The sequence below is a fragment of the Vicia villosa genome, linkage group LG6, assembly GCF_029867415.1.
Source record: "Vicia villosa cultivar HV-30 ecotype Madison, WI linkage group LG6, Vvil1.0, whole genome shotgun sequence".
Taxonomy (NCBI): domain Eukaryota; kingdom Viridiplantae; phylum Streptophyta; class Magnoliopsida; order Fabales; family Fabaceae; genus Vicia; species Vicia villosa.
In genome coordinates, this window is record NC_081185.1 from 161,603,828 (window position 1) to 161,621,745 (window position 17,918).

The following is a 17,918-nucleotide window of genomic DNA, read 5'->3' on the forward strand; positions in this document are numbered from 1 at the left end:
CTGTAGTATGCTTTCAAAATAAACTATGCTTTAACTAGGTTTTTTCGAGTTGTAACGTGGCATGGTTCACACTTTTTTTTAACAAAAGGATATAAAGCTCAAAATTTAATTTTGACTCACTCATTCTCCTTTAATGATCTCCAGTCCTAAGTTCATTTAATTCGACACGAGCATTCATTTTTCAAAAGGATTTTGAAGTGATTGTGATGGTTAAGGAACCAATGAAAATTTTGAAGAGGCAGTCACTCTCCTTTTGTTTGTAGTCACACAAATTTGTTCTTGTTAAGGATTTTTTTTATCCTTCTTTTCGCTTTTTTCGTTTTCCCTAATTTTTCCAGGACTGGTTTTTTTCGAGTTTGTAGTCCACTGGGATGCCCTAATTTTTTCCTAAGTCACTTGTTTTCAACTTAGCGGACTTTTATTTATTTTTGCATCTCTCATTTTTGTTGGTTTTTTTTAACAAATCATTTAACATTTATTCGTTTGACTTGTTGAAAGGGTTATGACTGCCTTGTTCCTCGTTGGTGAGGAACAACCATAGTGGATTTGTGATTTTCGACCCCCTTTGATGTCGTATGATATGTATGAGGAATAATATGTGGATGATCCTCATATGGGATGTTCCTTTTTTGAAATTTGAACACATGGTCAAATTAACTGAAGACTACCATGCCTCTGGTTAAGATCGAAGGTTTTTTCATACAAAAAGAAACTCCTACTTCTAGGCTTAAAAGGTTTGACTAGGGATTATCTTCGTTATATCTTCAGTGTTTGGGAAGTGAAACAATGTCTTACATTGTCTACAAGAGTTTATCCAAAAGCATACTGTCAATAATTTTGGGTATTTGTTTGCATCATCCTCCCTCCAAAATTTGCTTAAACAAAAATTTGGCAAGGGAAATAAACAACATTGACATATATATATATATATATATATATATATATATATATATATATATATATATATATATATATATATATATATATATATATATATATACTTTTTTAATGAAAAATGAAAGAAATGAATATGTGTGAGTGAATACGAATGAAACGATTCAAAAGATGCATACTCGTTTCATTACTATTGCCATTTAAAAACAACAAGTTTAACAACAAATAGCGCTTAACAAAAAAGAAATTTCTCATGATAGAACAAACTAAGGATCGTTAGTCTTGAGGATGAGTTTGGGAAGGTTGTTGTTATTGATAACATTGGGAATTCGTTAGTCTTGAATCACACATCCTGTGAGTCGAATCAAATGAAATAGAGGGAATTTGTTTTTGAATATTTGTGATTGTTGAGGAGATTTGTTTTTGAATATAACGTTTCTTTGAAGAATTATCTAAGATTTCATAAGTTTGCAAGGGTGTGTGGTATTGTAACTGGTTATGACAGTTTCAGTGGAAAAGAATGAGTTTCTTCTCCCCAGGTTTACTTTGGTAGTGTTATATGGAAGCCTACATACAGGGTATGAGTTCTTCTCAATCTTCAAACATATCAACGCTCAATATACCAGTGGAATTGAGTAAAGATCGTCGTAGAACGAAAACTTAGGAGCATGTTCTTGAGGCTGGAAGAATCAAGAGGTGAATTCGAGTAAAATTTTTGCTTAGAGTTCAATTTGTGAACTGTCAAAGATCCAGAAAGAATAATTTTTTTCAACATTAAATATGGATATTGTGATTATACAAATTCTTGTCAATTGTCACAAATATTATTGCAATAACAATAAATTTTTAATAGGCAACCATTGGATACTAGAGTAGGTGTAAAGTGAGAACAAAAGCACCAAACTAGTATAAAATTGGTGTACACTCTCTCTCTCTCTCTCTCTCTCTCTCTCTCTCTCTCTCTCTCTCTCTCTCTCTCTCTCTCTCTCTCTCTCTCTCTCTCTCTCTCTCTCTCTCTCTCTCTCTCTCTCAATTTTCATAGAACATTAAATGATTAGGTTGTTCTTTATTGCCTTCTAGAAGTTGCATGTCATTAGGATATTCTTTTGGTAGCGATTTATTATAAAGGTGTAGGTTTTGTTAGAATTGGTACTTTGATTTTGTCTTGTTGTCGATTAAACTGAAAAATATGATTGTAGAATCCACGAAGTGTTGATATTGTAAAATTTCACTACTTGTGTAATTTATTAATTATTCAATAAAATATTAGTTTGTACATTTAGTTGAATTTAATTGTCAATCTTAATTGTGTTGTGAGTTGTTTAAGTCTCTACGTGTCAATTTCAATCTATAAGCACAATCTCTATTCGTCAAAATTGTTTCTGCTACGCAAAATCAATTTTGTTTTTGAAACTCTAGTAAAACATTTTCAAACCATTTTTTATTGGAAGTTTTTTTAAAAAGTCTATTCACCCCCTTGTAAACCGTGTCTTACCCATATAAGCAACTTAAAAGTTTGTGAATATGGGTGACGACGATCCAGGGGAGCATATAAAGGAGCACTACTTTTTAAAGACGAGAATTATACTTAATGGAATGATAACATATATGTGCATTTAATGTCAGTTGACAAAAATCTATGTGTAGCAATTACTAACAGGCCTTTTACTCACAAAAACAAAGTCGATAATTATGTTAAACTCCCAAAACATTAGATTGATGATAAAATAAAAAATTATTCATATGATTTAAAGACGGGGAATATACTTATCTCCGCATTAGATGGTAAAATATATTACTCTATCTCAAATCATAAGAGCCCGCACGTGGAACGCACTTCAAATTCTTTCTGTAATAAGTTTATATATTTAAATTCTTTTTGTTGTTATTTAAAGTTTCACCATTTTATTTATTCATTTGTATTTGTACACATTTTCAAGTTGATCCATTTAAGAAAAAAAATTACTTCCATTTCAATCCCACCATTTTTTAACAATGTTATGATCTATCATATTCGCTGATCTCCATTGAAGAGTATATCTAATTATATTTAAAAAAAATAGACAAGTTATAAGAGAAGGTAAGCTATTAAAGAAAAAATAGACAAGAAAGACTTTGTTTATATTATATATATCTTAATTGCCGGTATCATTCAACAATCCGATGTCGTCCAGCGGTTAGGATATCTGGCTTTCACCCAGGAGACCCGGGTTCGATTCCCGGCATCGGAACTTTTTCGATTTATGCAGTTATGCTTTGAAAAAATAGTGGTTACTTTGAATAATAATATATTCAAGACAATTAAAATAAGCCAACTCAAATATACGGTAGCTTATTATTATTTTTCTTTATTTTATTTTTGTTTTTAATCGAAAAATATTAAATAAACATAAAGGATATATTATTTGACAGCTATTTTTTTTCTCTAAAACATAAATGTAATTGAAATTTGATTCACCACAGCTTTGCTACTAAATGGTTAATTGTAAATACTATTTTATAAATGAAAACTCATTTTTCAACAAATATGTTAATCACATCACAGCTAACTATACTCTAATTAAATATATTTAAGTTCTTTCAATTGTTAATTAAATTTACACCATTTTTCAACAAACTAAATAGATCTATAAGAGTAGAGTATTAATGTTTGAAAAAGATATCCAACTCAAATTTATTAAGAAAAAATAATAACTCTAGTGTGAAAATGAGAAATTACGAAGATTTTTACAAAATTGTCCATCATTAATGTCATGTGAAAGATAAATTTACACAATTGAAAGGAGAGAGAATAATAAATATTTAAGGATATAATATAAAAAATATCATTAATTATTCATTGGAATTATAAAGCGACTTATATTAAAATACAAATTAATAAAGGCTTAATTAATAATTCGAAATATTGATCAAATTATTAGTTGGTGATATGATATAAAGGCTTAATTAATAATAAATAATTACATATAGAAATCATCTTGACAACATTTTCATATATAGTCGAAGATTTTTTTTAAAAATATTCATAATTGATATTCACTTGCATAACATTCTAAGGAAAGGGCCTGTGTTATAAACACCCCCTTAGTGTGTATACACATGATTGATATTCACTTCCATAACATTTTTATGTGACAAAAAAATTAATTAAACTAAGGGGTGCCCATAGGTGGATGGGGTATACATCAAATATTTCCCATAAATAAAAAAGAGTAGAAAATCATTAACACGCCTGATAAGAATCATCTAAAAGCCAACAGTTGCTAAGCAAAATACTGAACATTTTAGATAACTTAAAAGTTCTTGTGCTCTTAAGAGTTAAGATACTACCATGTTAAGGAATTCAATGTAAAAGTATCTGTATTCAAAATAGTGCATTCAACTTTTTAGAAGTCAAAATATTGTTTCTTCAATAACAAATTTTCACTTTTAAGTTTCTTAACTTGTTGCACAAAATTGAACAAATCTAACCAGCCTAGTAACTTGCTCACATAGTAACCTCCAAGCTCATTCAATTACCAAACACAAACTCCTACCCGAACTTTTTCCGCCTTCATCACCACACATCCCGATATTAGTTTTGGATACCTCGCCTAGTATTCAATCCATCTAAATCACAACCCTTCATCTTGAATTTCATTTTTCGAGCTCTTATTTCTTTTCTTGGATGCTGACTTGCCTCCTTTGGATTTTTTGTGTTCTTCACTATCCTTGACTCTTTTCTTTTTTTCACTACCATCTATCACATTTTCTTTATTTCTAGAAGATTTTTTTCTTTTCAAAGGTGTTGCTTCAATTTCCTCCCCATCTGTGATCTCTTTCATAGTTTGTTCTTTGCTTGCTAGAGAATCTGTTTCTTTAGGAATATCTGAGTAAATAAAATTAGAGGTGAAGTATAAGAAGCTGTATTGGATTTCAATAATCAAACTTGTGCTGTTTGATTGTTCATCAAGATAACACTAATCATCAATCCCCTTATTTTCCTTTTTCATAACTGAGAATACAGATTACAAAATATACTACATTAAAGAAACAAGAAAAATACTAACCTTCAACAATGAAATTTGAGTCAAAAACAGCATGCAGTATATGCTGCTTAAGGAAAACCTGCAACCAGTCAAAATATATATTATTATATATTATTATGACGACAATACAAGAACGGATGATATTTTTAAAAATTTCTAACTTTATTGAAGCATATTACTTAAGGCACAAAACAATTACGGCAGGCATAAGGTAGAAAACAACTACAGCAGGCATTGGGGACCACGGGCTAGTTCGTGATTTCATGTTTAAAAAAGAACTATGATACTGAAAAGGGAGAAATTAGAAGAATATGAAACCTACAGAAGAAAGAAGCTGCCTTGTCTTCGTATCCCAAAGTCGTAAATAGCCGTCCAGTCCTAGAAAAATATATATTTGTCAGATTAAGAAATGACATTATTTTATCTAGAAAAAAAAAGTGAACAGACTATACGTCCTATACTATTTTATGAGCTACAAGAGAAATCATGCTCAGGGTAGGTATGATAACTAGAGTAAAGATTATAATTTCCCAGCAGATAAACAACAAATAATTTACAAAGAACTATTTAGTTGTGATCAAGACTTCATAAGAGAACTCTCTGTATAAACTTAAAAGATTAGCATCACACGAGGGAATAGAGTCAAAAAACAGACTAATGCTCACCGCATGAAGCTACCACAGGTAGCTCGGGGTGCCTGACAATGGATCTGATGCTTCCAGAGCATTTTCCGGTAAAACATCCTAGCATTTTCCCTGTATTTATTAAAATAATATCAAAACTAAGTCATTCAAAAAGGTCAATTTAGATTTAGAGACAATAGAAACAAATGAAATAAATAAAGTTCACAATAACTAGAAGCTATAGCAAAATGCAATTGCACCAGTTGACAATCTAATATCTAAATAGTAGGGAAACATCAAAGAAAAAGCCAAAAGGGGACATCTTTATAATAAGTACACAAATATTTGTATTTTGAGGGAACTAAGCCAGATCCAACTTCTGTTGCCAAATAAAAGCTAATTTATAACATTGTCTAAAATAAGTTTTTATAGGATTAATGTAATAAATAAGCAGCAAATAGATAGTCCAAAGTTATTGGTCAAAATGGAAAATGAAGAATATCGGAGTAATACCGTATGCTAAATAATATAGAAGTTGAAAAATATAGAATAGAAGTTAAACAGTGCTGCAATCACTTCCTAAATTTATGAAACATTTTCAGAACTTTGGGGGATACCTGTCCGTATATCAACAGAAGCCATGTCACCAGACCCGTTCCCTAAATAGATTGTGTTGCCATCTATATCCTCAGCCAGTGCTTTAATTGGTGTCTCACGAAAATCAATAGATAGAACAGGCCTCCTCTGAGCAGATATGTCATATAGGCGAACCTGTTCAAAGGACCAAAGTTTGTAAAGGAATAGTAATTAGAAAATGTATACAAGAGAAAAAATAACAAACAATTAAATGTTTTTCTTTCTGAATAAAAACTTTAGGTAAACAACAGCACATCCGAGGTTTGAAACCATATTATGCTCATTATCCTCATCTTTGTTAATAAAATGGAAATATCTTATGCAACTTTATAGTCAAACAACAGCACATCCACAGTTTGAAACAATAGTATGCTCATTATCCTCATCTTTGTAAATAAAATGGAAATATCTCGTGCAACTTTATGGTCAAGGCGCAAGCTATATTACTCTGTTTAAAAGGTTAATTATGAGATAATTTTAATGTTGTAGGAGTCATTCATTGATGAATTTTATTTTCACCTTATGGAATCAAATAATGTTAAATATGCAACATATCCTTCCTTCTGTATTAAAATTGAAAATAGTCCACGTAGGATACATATATACACAAAAGATATAATAGAGACTCTCTACTATAGTTCATGACAATGAAATATTCCTACATGATTGTCAAAATTAAGTATTCATACATGAATATACTGTGGAAATATGTTTCACATCCCTCTTGATAAGATATAATTTATTTTTTCAGCAATTCCAGATTGAAACGGATTATAATCCTTGTCAAAAGTCTCTAGGACTACCACACTCTCTAACACACCTTGTTGAAGGATATCAACATCTAAGAGGAGTAATTGTATTATCATACACCAAAGATCTTTTTCTTCATTTAGTATAGAATAGAATTTAAGAATTCACTGATTAAATTTACCTGATGGTTATTGGTGCCGGCAACAAATTTCCGATGGTCATCTTTACTTAGATATGAAACAGATGTGAACCAGGTAGGTGTAAATATACCAAGGCTGTTTTTAGGAGGCTGCATGGGTTAAAAGAATTGGTAAAATCAAGTTTAGTAAAACAAAAACTGTGTTCTAGCAAAAGATAAATTCGAGAGAAAATTAATGGTTAGTAAAAAAAATATGAAATGAAGGGGGTTGAAGTTATGGCTCACAGATTTCGCATTCCAGATCTTTGTGTAGTTTTCAAGATCCCAAATATTGACTTCAACTCCTTTCCTACAAACAATTATTCATTATTTCTCACGTGTCGGGTAAACATATGTATAGATAATAATAACTACAGCTATAAGGTGTTGCCTTGTTTAGATTCTCAAAGGTTTGTGGTAAAGGGTGTCGATTTGTATTTTGTTTATATCGGTTGTAACTTGCAATATGCTTTTGTGATTGTTACATAATCTAGCTAATTCATGATATATAAAGGGTTACAAAAAACCAACACTAAGATATAATCTATGATATTCTTATTAAACTCATAACTACTATGATACACTTTTGTAAAAAGCCATCCCAAATGCTACTTGGTAACTTAGGTATCCATCAAATGATCAAAGCTAAAATTATCAAACTCTCCTTTTCATTCAGCCTAAGACAGAATCAGCAAGGCTCTATTTCTGAATACAAGCTCCAAATCTAATGATTATATTTTTTTTACAGTTTGGTTGATTGATGTGTTATCTGTTACAAGGGTCAAGGGTATAGTCAAATCTTTTTATATATAATTATAGGGATTACCACAAAATCGGTAAGAATTTGTGCAAATGCACCACATGGGCCTTGAAGTATGGCAACACAAGCTAAACGACTAAAACCTGCTGACAGGATTATGAACAAGTTTGTACCCCTACATTTATTATAGATAAAATGGTCCTTTTAAAATGGTCCTTTGAAAATGATTCATTTCAGTGCTAATCATTGTTTTTGACGGATTACATTTCAGTGCTAATTCATTTCAGTCTGTAGTTGAATGTCCTTTACTCTTCTTGTTCATTTTTTTCACCTCAAAATGCAAAATTATTCAAACAGTTCAATAGTCGTGTGGATTTAATATAACTTTGAAGTTTCTATGTTATGCAAACTATAAAAACTCACCCTCCAAATAACGCAAACTTCTCATTTCCGTCCACCTTGCAACATAAAACATTACCGCTATTGCATACATTCCATGTTTTTGAAGAATTACTACCGGAAGATTCTGTCTCTGAACCAGGAACTTCAATGGACCTTATGCTTGCATTCCCTTTGCTCGTGCATGTAAGTAAATTATAAGTCCTAAATAATAATGAACACATTTTAGTGATATGGAAGTACACAAATACAAAATTACAAACACATAACAGTCACACGCACGCATACATACATGAGAACCAACTTATTAACTTACAGGTAATAAAGAAAGTGACAAAAGTACGGTCAAAGGTAACAATTAACACTGAATGTATGATTGGAAGATGTAAAACATAAAACAATACCTAAACCTAATACTCTTATGTATACTAGTAATTAGGGCCAGTACTAATACTATTAGAACAAGTCCAAAGTAGTAACAGATAATGGGGCTAATAGCCCTAGTACATTCCAACAACTAACAAGACGGATTAGACGTGAGGCCTGCCGACAAAGCAACCTAAAAATAACACAAAAGTCTCATGCATATGCTATATGCTGTTGCATTCACGCAATTACACGAATAAACAGCAAGGCAATTTGATTATTTATAGAGAAATTTAACTGCAGTAATTGCTCTATTGACCAAAAAGTCAAAATACAACAAGGATAAGAATGAAAAACAATCTTAAACTGTGAAAAAAAACTACAGTTTATATACCTGGAATCGATCTCAAGAGTTTGTTTTCCAAATAGATGCAAACCAATAACGTTATTCTCTTCAGACTGAACATCTACATCATTGGCCGTCGAAATTGTAGCTTGAGAAACCCCAGTTACAGGACTCAAAACCTCAATCTGCAGTTTTTTTTTAGTGAAACGTTTTACTTTTAATAACAAATATTGAAAACAACCAATTATAGAACCGTTAAGTAGCTTACCTGGCCATTTTTCCTTGCTACAGCTAATAACTGAAATAACAGAAAAACATATGGAAATTATAAGAACCCTAAATCCATTGCACAAATTAGTATTAGAGAATCTCTAGAACAAAACGTTACCGGATTGGAGTTGCGGTCAATGATTGAAACAGCGTTAACGGACTTGGAAGCATCAGGTTCACCCCATCGCTCTACGACTTTGAGACCTCCTTGATTTTCGCGGGATTCGAGAACTAACAACACAAACCATAAAGAATGAGCAAGATAAGAATAAACAAAGTGGTGAATTGAGAGATAGAGTATGAAAAAAAGAGAGAAAGGACCTTTGATAAGACCGAGTGTGTCGAAGGTTAGAGCACGAAGGGGAGGGCAGCCGGGGCACTCGAGAGTGGTGGCGCGAGGCATTTACAGACACCGGAAATGAATCAACGGCGGAGAGAGTGAGTCAGGAGAAATGAACGGCGTTGCACTGCTCTTGCTTAGGTTAGGGAAGCAGAAAGAAGGAAACGCGGCCAAAGAAAAACCTACACTGTCTTCCTTCCCCTTCTTTTTTTCAAAATAAATAAATATATATTCAGATTTATTATTTTCTACTGTAAAATATAATAATTAAACTTTTATTTGAGTTAAAAGATAGTGCTCTGATGTAAAATAATTTTATATTATAATTTAATAAAAATGTATTATTTAATCATTTTATTTAATTTATTTAAAAATAATAATATAATTTTTTACTTAATACGATTGTAATTGATTGACAGTATAAAATAATTTTAATTTTAGATTGTTTGTGTATATCTTTTATTCTCTCACAAATTAATTGCATGATATTTTAACATTTTATTTTTTATTACAATTTTTATGTTAAAATTTTAAAATTATGAGTTTAAAAGTAGTGCACTTATAGTGTAAATTAACTTTACACATACAACCAATCAAAATCCTTACATTTACCATGTCACATTAGTTTTTTTAAATTAAAATTATGTTTTAATTGGATACATGGTTGAGATTGGTTGACAGTGTAAAAATATTTTACACTGTCAGTGCATATCCCTTTTCTCTAAAATTATTTACATTTAAAATGAATTTAATTGAAATGATATTTTTTTAAAGAACTAAATATATTTAACACAAAACAACTCTTCTAGTATAAGATGTACTAAAAAAACAAATACAACCAAACACCCAAAACTAGTCTCCAATGCCTATAATGCGCTGAGGCGATTTATTCCTCCAATCCTAATACTCAGTCACAATAGATAACACGTGAACCTTAACCCACTAAGCTTGAAGCTTTACCTTCTCACAAATAGTCATCAAAGATGGACTCTTATTTTGAAAATTAACCATACAACACCTACCCAAATAATGAAAAACATGTAGCTTCTCCTTTATACGACCACCCAACCACACAAATTGGTCATAGTGATCCTCACAACTCCCTTGAAAAACTGACTCAATCCCTAACCACCCAGACAATAACAGCCAGAGCTTATTATAAAATTCACAATGAAAAAACAAGTGATCCCGACTTTCAATGAAACCACATTACGCTGAGCAAATTTGTTCCTCAGCAGTAATAATATGTCTTCTAACCAAATTGTCTTTCTCTCAATCGAATACGAAATAAACGCCAAACAAATAAATTAATGGCACCGCTTGCATCCACCGATGCTTATGGCCACAAACCAGTAGATCCTCCATGTTCTTTGTCAAAAAGTGATAGGCGTTATTCACATTATAACAATTTGAAACATGTAACCACCACACCCACGAATCTTTAGTATGAACCTGCAAAATCACATAACGCAACAGCAAATTACACTCCCCCACCATCTCTTCCTCCGACACAAACAACCTCCTACGCCTCCCCGTCGCCCCCCCACCGTAAGGAATACATTTTTGCTACTGACACATTCTTATCTATTGATAAATCGAACAACTGACTAAAACGCATCATCAACATCCCGCCTTCCAACCAATGATCCTTCCAAAACAACGAGTTTACCCCATTTGTTAGAGAAATTTCACTTTTGTTATAATCACATGTAAAGTAGCATTAATGGATGGTTGTGATTAATTGACCGTATTGATAATGCATACTAATTAGAATTTAATTGAAATACTGTAAAAAAGTTTTATACCATCAGTGAATCATAGTCGTTAAAATTTTATAAATATTTGACTTTTCGTATTACTTGTGAATGGTTGTGATGCACTGAGTGTAAAATATTTTATACTGAGAGTTCATAACAATTAATCTTTTCTAATTAATCTCATTTAAAATTATATTGAATATTTTTTTATAAAAACTATTTTAGGATAAAAAAAATTGAAAAATTATGTAACTTAACTATAATTTAATTTTAGTTATGTATATTTGTATAACTCTGGTCTCTGACCTTTCTCCTACCATTTGATCTAATCAAACGAGAATGTGCACAATGCATCAAATTGATTGGGAGAATTATTAATTGCTCTTCTTATATAAGCTTCATATGCACTAGTTTCAAGTATCTCTTTTACTTTCATTCAAAAATATTTATGAATATTTCACTAACTTGAAGGCTACAGTGTTGATCTACCCAACTCAGCCATATCAGAAGAACTCACATTTGTCCCAGAAAACCTTCTTCCCACGTTGTTTCTTATAATAGTTCCACCAGAGAACAATGACGACGTATATGGGAATCAACGTCTAACCATAAGACTCCACGAAAAACCATTGTGTCTCTACCACAATTTGGAAACAATTGATCTATTTCATGTTCTAACATTTGATCGATCTAGTGAAAGCCATGACATTATCGTGAGGGAGACTCCATATCCTCCGACGGTCGAAGAGGGTCCTATCTTGGTGACTTCTCTTTCTACTCCTACTCTTCAAAACTTAAATTCTCAAACAATCGGCCAGGGCACACTCCAAGTTCCCGTGACCTTTCAACTTTCTCAACAACTACTTCAAGGACAAACCTCAACACAACTTTCGGTGCAACCACATATCTCTAAGCAATAGATGCTTCAAAACCTCCAACAACTACATCTTACAAATATATTATTTTAATATTCTAATAGTTATTACGTGGACATATATATTTTTGTTATATTAGTTATTTTATCAAATTAAATGCCTTAAACAATTAAGTAATCAAATAAAGTTAAAATATTAATTAAATTTTATTTAAAAATTAATTAATTAATTAATTGTGTATGAACTCAAATATGAGGATGTCAGAATGACCAATTTTAAAATAATGAGAATTTTAATTGGACATCACTCTATAAATAAATTTTATATGTAAAGATAATTTATTTCTATCTTACTAAACCTATTGAAAAAGAAATAAAATGATACTGATATAAGTTAAGCACTATATAAAATTTTAATTGCACATATGTTTTTTACATTAGCAGTGTCCATATGTATTCGTCGTATCTAAGTTTTTATTTTGGAGTCCGTATTTCATTTATATTGATACTCTCGTTGACTTGATGAGGAGTGAAAAGTAGGAGGAGATTGATATAACTGTGATTAATGGAAGTCCCTCAAATGTGACTTTCTTTAAGCACAAGTGTGTTGGTTTAGGTCTTTGTTTAAGGGGCTATGTGGATTCTTTAATTATGGCTCGATCAGATTGGGGCAACTCAGAAACGAATACAGCTGAAGGCGAAGCTTGAGGACTTCTTCAAGTTCTTACATATATTTTCTCTTTGGGGTACACATATGTCCAATTTTAGATGGATTGTAAACACTAAACAGGCTGGTTGTAGATGATGTGCTAAATCCTCTTATCAATGAATATAGATCTTTGTTGAGTTCGAACATCAACTTTCAAGTTGTTTTTATTAGGCGATCAGTTAATGGTACCGTTTTACTCTTGCAAGAGCGTCTATCTTGTTCGATTCTTGTATAACGTTTCATAATTTTTGTGTTTATGTCGCTTCAATTGTTACGAATGAAATGACATGATATTATTTGAGTATAAAAAATCAATAAATTTTACTGCTAACCAAAAAGTTAGGTAAAAACAACAGCAAAAAAATTACCAACACTAATCCAACATACATATATGACTATTATATAAAGGATGTAAAAATTGCTGAGTCTTTCTTGGGTTGCAAGTTAGCAAGAAACTTTTAAGTACCCAAAAATCTTCAGTACTAATGCAAAAAACAACAGTATCTATAATTTTTCCTCTTTTTTAACTGTTTAGGTACATCTGAAGAGATACCTTGAGTTACAAGGTTGTTTATTTTTTTCTGCCTGCTTGATTTTATTGGATCATCTGAAGACATATCTGGTCCTGTATATTCCTTGTTATCGCATAAAATCTGGTCCAGTGTTGTCTCAGTTTTCAAAGAATATGAATCAACCTGACTTGCTTCGATTGGTCTCAAAAGATTTTGATTCGGTAAAGCCAGTACTACTTTGTTATAATTTACTTCCTTTAAGTTAGGACCTGTTCCGGTGTGCCTGAAGGAACCAAAAGTAAATACGAGTGTCAATCAAATATAATGTAATAAGCTACTTTCTAATCTTACAAGTCGGTTTTGTCGGTTTTATGAAGTAGAGTTCGACTCACCTGATGTTTTGGATTTCGTAGAGGTCATCTGAGCTTTCGCATAGTATACTGGTATCATTTTTCGCAGATGGTTGAAAAAGTTTTGCAGAATATTGATCAACTTCATCGCCCTTTTCTTTGCAGGCGGACGCTTCATTAGCAAAGGTAAAAGAGAATCTGCGCGAATGAAATCCGTATTTCCGAACAGCTGAAATCGCCCTTTCTAATGTTTCTAAAGCCTGTTTTACATTTGAATTAATATAAACATTGTTTTTTCTTTTCTGTACATCTCTTGAATCATCATCCTCAATTGAAATCTCATGTTCTTTATTCATATTGTTTTCGATTTGTACAATCTCTTCAATATTTGCTTCTACAACAATCTCTTCGCTATCTGCGTCGACAATCTCAGAAATCTTATTGCCCTTTAGTACAAAAGACGAGCCATCTTCCCCAATTGGAATTTCATGTACTTTGTTGATATCCTTCTCACTTTGCACTGTCTCTTCAGAACCAGCATCTAAAATCTCACCGGTGTAACTATTTGCATTTTGGTTGCTTCTTCTATCCTCCCGAGATATATCTTTTTCGCTATCTTGCTTACTTTGAATAAGCTCTTCAGCAGGAAGAACGCTTGCAACTTGCTTAAGCTCCTCCTCGCCCATAGCATTTGATTCAGGGTTACTACTATATAGAGCTTCGCGAATTCTAACATACAACGAATCTGTCAAGGCCTTGCTGAAGTCTTTGTCATTGTTCATCATAGAGGCCACAGCCTATAACAATATCAAGGGATGGTTAATTTCAAACTAACAATGCAAGGATGTTTTATACATTTGAGCAAGAATGCGATGTTTTGTACAACCTTCTGATAAAGTCTGAAACCGCTGCCGATAAGTTGCCTTGAAATGAAATTTACAAGAGAAGGAGGCATAAAATCCACCTTGATATCCAAATTTGCTATCGTCCTACGTTAGAAAAATACTTATCATAACTTTCCATAGTACAAAATTAGGTAAAGCATCGCATTTGCAAAATCTATGATCAAAACTATCTATTGCGGATCAACAAAAAATATGAAATCCTTTGAAGCTACTACTAATGTTTGAGTACTCACTTAAAACTCACCGAAAATAACTTCTTTCAGAAGTCACTTTTTGTAAAACATAACCTCCCACCACATCAATTCTCACAACACCATTTGCTTCTGGAATCACATCATTGTTGAAACCATCAATAGTCTCATTAACTTTCTCTGACTCCGTGACCTGAAAGAAAATCGAGAGCAAATGTCTTAAAACATAAAAACTATATATAGTTCAGAATTAGCTTTCTTTAGGAAGAGAAACAAAAGAAAAAAGTATCGAGGTGAGTACCGATTTCAAAAGAACAACTATCAAGTCATCTTGAAAGTACTCAAAGAGATAGTAATGAACTATAGCCTCCCTTGCAGACAGTGGCCATGGGGGCTTCATCCTTTCTTACAAAATAGAGCAATATAAGCATTACAAAGTGACATTAAAAAGTGTTATGTTCTTCATTTGATGCTCGCAAGACAAACCTTACTAGCGCAATTTGTTCACCAGTTTGAACCTTTTGCAAACGATCAGATGCAGTAACTTTGAAAGTCGGAATCGTAAACTGAGGCCACCTAACAAGTATCATTGAAAATTGTACATGTTAGTGTTCAATGTCATGTCATTATGATTTATGAGACCAATACGCAGAAAATTGAAAGCACATAATCTGCAAGATGATTCTCATTCTCACCATTTCTTATAAAGGGCTGATTCCCATGAAAGGCATAGAGCTGTAATAAACAAAACAAATCAATAAAATTTCACACGTCGAAATCTGTAACACGGTCTTTTCACTCGACTAATTTAATGTGACTCACAAACATCAACAGGTCCTTCTACATAGCCTTCAACCAGCAATGTATGATAGGGAGTTCCCTCTGGTCCTACGCGGTACATAACGCGGAATTCCTCGTTATCTTGTTTCAACTGTCAAACAAAGAAAAGTTATAACAAAAACATAACATAGCCACAACTAGAGAGAGTGCTACTAGTACTAAATATCCTACTTTCCAATCAGTGCCGGATGTACTAGATCCTCCATTCTCATCTGCAGAAGCACTTCTCATCATATCAAGAAAATTCGATAACTCAGAAGTCTTAATTTCCAGCTTCTCCGCATAACCTGCATAAAAACGCGATAAACTCAACCACCTAAATCGATCAACAATTCAACCAAGTTCAAACAAAATAGCAGAACACTGCAATATAAGTTAATTACCTTCCAATTCGATCTCTAATTGCGAATCACGACGAACTTGCCTATCGACAAGCGATTTAAGTTTCTGCTCATCTGTAAGATCAAATGAGGTAAGAGTCTTATCCAATCTCTCCCTATACTGCACAATATTCTTCCTTTTCTCCATCTTTGTATCTCTAAAAAACCAAACAAAACACTTCCATCACAGAAAGTCACAGTTTTAAAATAAACAACCATTTATATCATTATTTTTTTCAATTAATTAAAGAAAAAGAAATAGTACTTGTCAGAAACTTAATTTAGCTACAAAAGGTTTCTATTTCCACCATAAATTTTGAAACAGTGAATCTGAACTACTTGATCTGTTACACTTAATAAAGTTGAAAATTAAATTTTCAGCCACCAACCAGTTAACAGAAAATTGACAGAAAAGCATACCTAATTACAACACATATAATTTAATGAAACCAAACTCATATGAAATGAAATTCATATTCATATTATATAAAAATCTTGATATATGACACGTGTCACAGTTTCACAGAAGCCTTAGTATAGTTAGTTACAATATTTCTTTTTCAATTAGCCTGTTGGGCGAGAATTTTACCTGGCGTCTATATCTGATGTCTCTGCACGGCTATCAAGTATACGTTAGTTCTAATATTATGTATTGGATTTTTTCTGAAAAGAACACTTACATGAATACTTATGTGAATGAAGATTTTGAAGAGAAATTTGCAGGAAGTGAAGAAGGGAAATGAGATCTTGAAAAGAGGAGACAGAGTCACATGATGTATGAGAATGATGAATATTGGAAACATCAACACGAATTTTTAAATTATTTTTAAATTGAATAAATAAGTGATTTTGGGAAGATGAGAAATATACGTGTGTGCCTGCAGATGCAAAGAGAGTCAAAGGTTTAAATGTAGTGGGACCATGCATAAGAGATTGGTACGTAATAATACAGATAGATATAATAGCTACTATTAATGTATGTGAATGATGAATGTAGGTAATGTAATGTAATGTAATGTAACGTAATGATTCATGTGATATGAATGATAAGAAAAGGGTAAGTTTTGGTAGTAGTTAGAAAAAGAAGAAAAAGGAATGAGGTTAATTTGGCAGAGGAGAGGAGAGTGTGTGTATGTTTCTTTCTCATTTTAGAGAATGTTCATGAAGAATACATGTACATGTGTTTTTTCTTTTCTATGCAATCTTTATAATTGTATAATCTAATTGATGTTAAGTTATTTTACTTCAAAATATGTATTTTACTTCAAAATATGTATTTTACTTTACCTTTGTGACACGAGAAAACAGGTGATTTTATAAAATTAGATCTTATCTATAGTTATTTAAATACTAGTAACAAACCCGTGCATACGCACGGGTTCTGTTCGGTTACGCGAATTTGGATACATCATTTATTTTAAATAAAAATGTTAAAAAAGAAAAAAAAATTAGATATATAATTAATTATTTCATATATAAAAATAGTTAGATCAATAATAGATTTTTTCCCATATACCATTTTTAATTAAAAATATTTAATCATAAATATCATTTCTCGTATATAAAAATATTTAAATCAATAATAAATTTTTTCCCTTATACACACTTCATTTTTGTTTACGTATCATTTACAAAAATATTTGGATGAATAGGAAATTTCGTATATAAAAATATTAGATCAATAATAAAAATTTTCCCGTATACCATTTTTAAATAAAAAATATTTGGGTCATAAATACCATTTTTCGTAAATAATAGATTTTTTTCCGTATACAAATATTATTTTTGTTTAGGTATCATTTACAAAAAT

At 31.6% G+C, this 17,918-nt stretch overlaps 2 protein-coding genes and 1 non-coding gene across 6 annotated transcripts; 1 reads left to right on the top strand and 2 right to left on the bottom strand.

Annotated features, from left to right (window-relative positions):
• The first annotated feature begins 3,053 nt into the window (after nt 1–3,053).
• Nucleotides 3,054–3,125, top strand: TRNAE-UUC (transfer RNA glutamic acid (anticodon UUC)). Its single transcript has one exon. It is a non-coding gene; the product is annotated as a tRNA-Glu (tRNA).
• A 1,111-nt stretch (nt 3,126–4,236) lies between these two features.
• On the bottom strand, nt 4,237–9,787 carry LOC131610902 (ribosome biogenesis protein NSA1). The gene is given in 13 exon segments (XM_058882965.1): nt 4,237–4,621; nt 4,623–4,762; nt 4,944–5,001; nt 5,245–5,300; nt 5,588–5,677; nt 6,163–6,316; nt 7,113–7,220; nt 7,356–7,419; nt 8,293–8,472; nt 9,029–9,165; nt 9,249–9,278; nt 9,369–9,481; nt 9,572–9,787. Coding segments are annotated over 13 exon segments (1,365 nt in total). The 5' UTR covers nt 9,654–9,787; the 3' UTR covers nt 4,237–4,468.
• Nucleotides 9,788–13,294: 3,507 nt separating this feature from the next.
• On the bottom strand, nt 13,295–16,944 carry LOC131610903 (uncharacterized). 4 transcript variants are annotated; one of them, XM_058882969.1, is made up of 12 exons: nt 16,789–16,923; nt 16,698–16,719; nt 16,112–16,266; nt 15,900–16,015; nt 15,711–15,819; nt 15,584–15,623; nt 15,375–15,464; nt 15,190–15,289; nt 14,942–15,081; nt 14,679–14,781; nt 13,835–14,589; nt 13,295–13,725 (listed from the first exon to the last, which is right to left on the bottom strand). In XM_058882969.1, the coding sequence occupies exons 3-12, from the start codon at nt 16,254–16,256 to the stop codon at nt 13,413–13,415; spliced, it is 1,911 nt and encodes a 636-aa protein (XP_058738952.1). In that variant the 5' UTR covers nt 16,257–16,266; nt 16,698–16,719; nt 16,789–16,923; the 3' UTR covers nt 13,295–13,412. The 4 variants fall into 4 exon arrangements, with proteins under 4 accessions (XP_058738952.1, XP_058738950.1, XP_058738951.1 ...); XM_058882967.1 differs by lacking the exon at nt 16,698–16,719 and having other exon boundaries at nt 16,789–16,944; XM_058882968.1 differs by having other exon boundaries at nt 16,374–16,938.
• Between the last annotated feature and the right edge of the window lie 974 nt (nt 16,945–17,918).

What these genes read in the sequence shown, in the direction of transcription:
- LOC131610903 (XM_058882967.1), bottom strand. Translation starts at nt 16,256, where the DNA reads ATGGAGAAAAGGAAGAATATTGTGCAGTATAGGGAGAGATTGGATAAG. An exon ending in TAGTTGTTCTTTTGAAATCG is followed by an intron (nt 15,082 to 15,189) that starts GTACTCACCTCG and finishes ATTTTCTTTCAG; the next exon opens with GTCACGGAGTCAGAGAAAGT. An exon ending in GTTTCAGACTTTATCAGAAG is followed by an intron (nt 14,590 to 14,678) that starts GTTGTACAAAAC and finishes ATATTGTTATAG; the next exon opens with GCTGTGGCCTCTATGATGAA.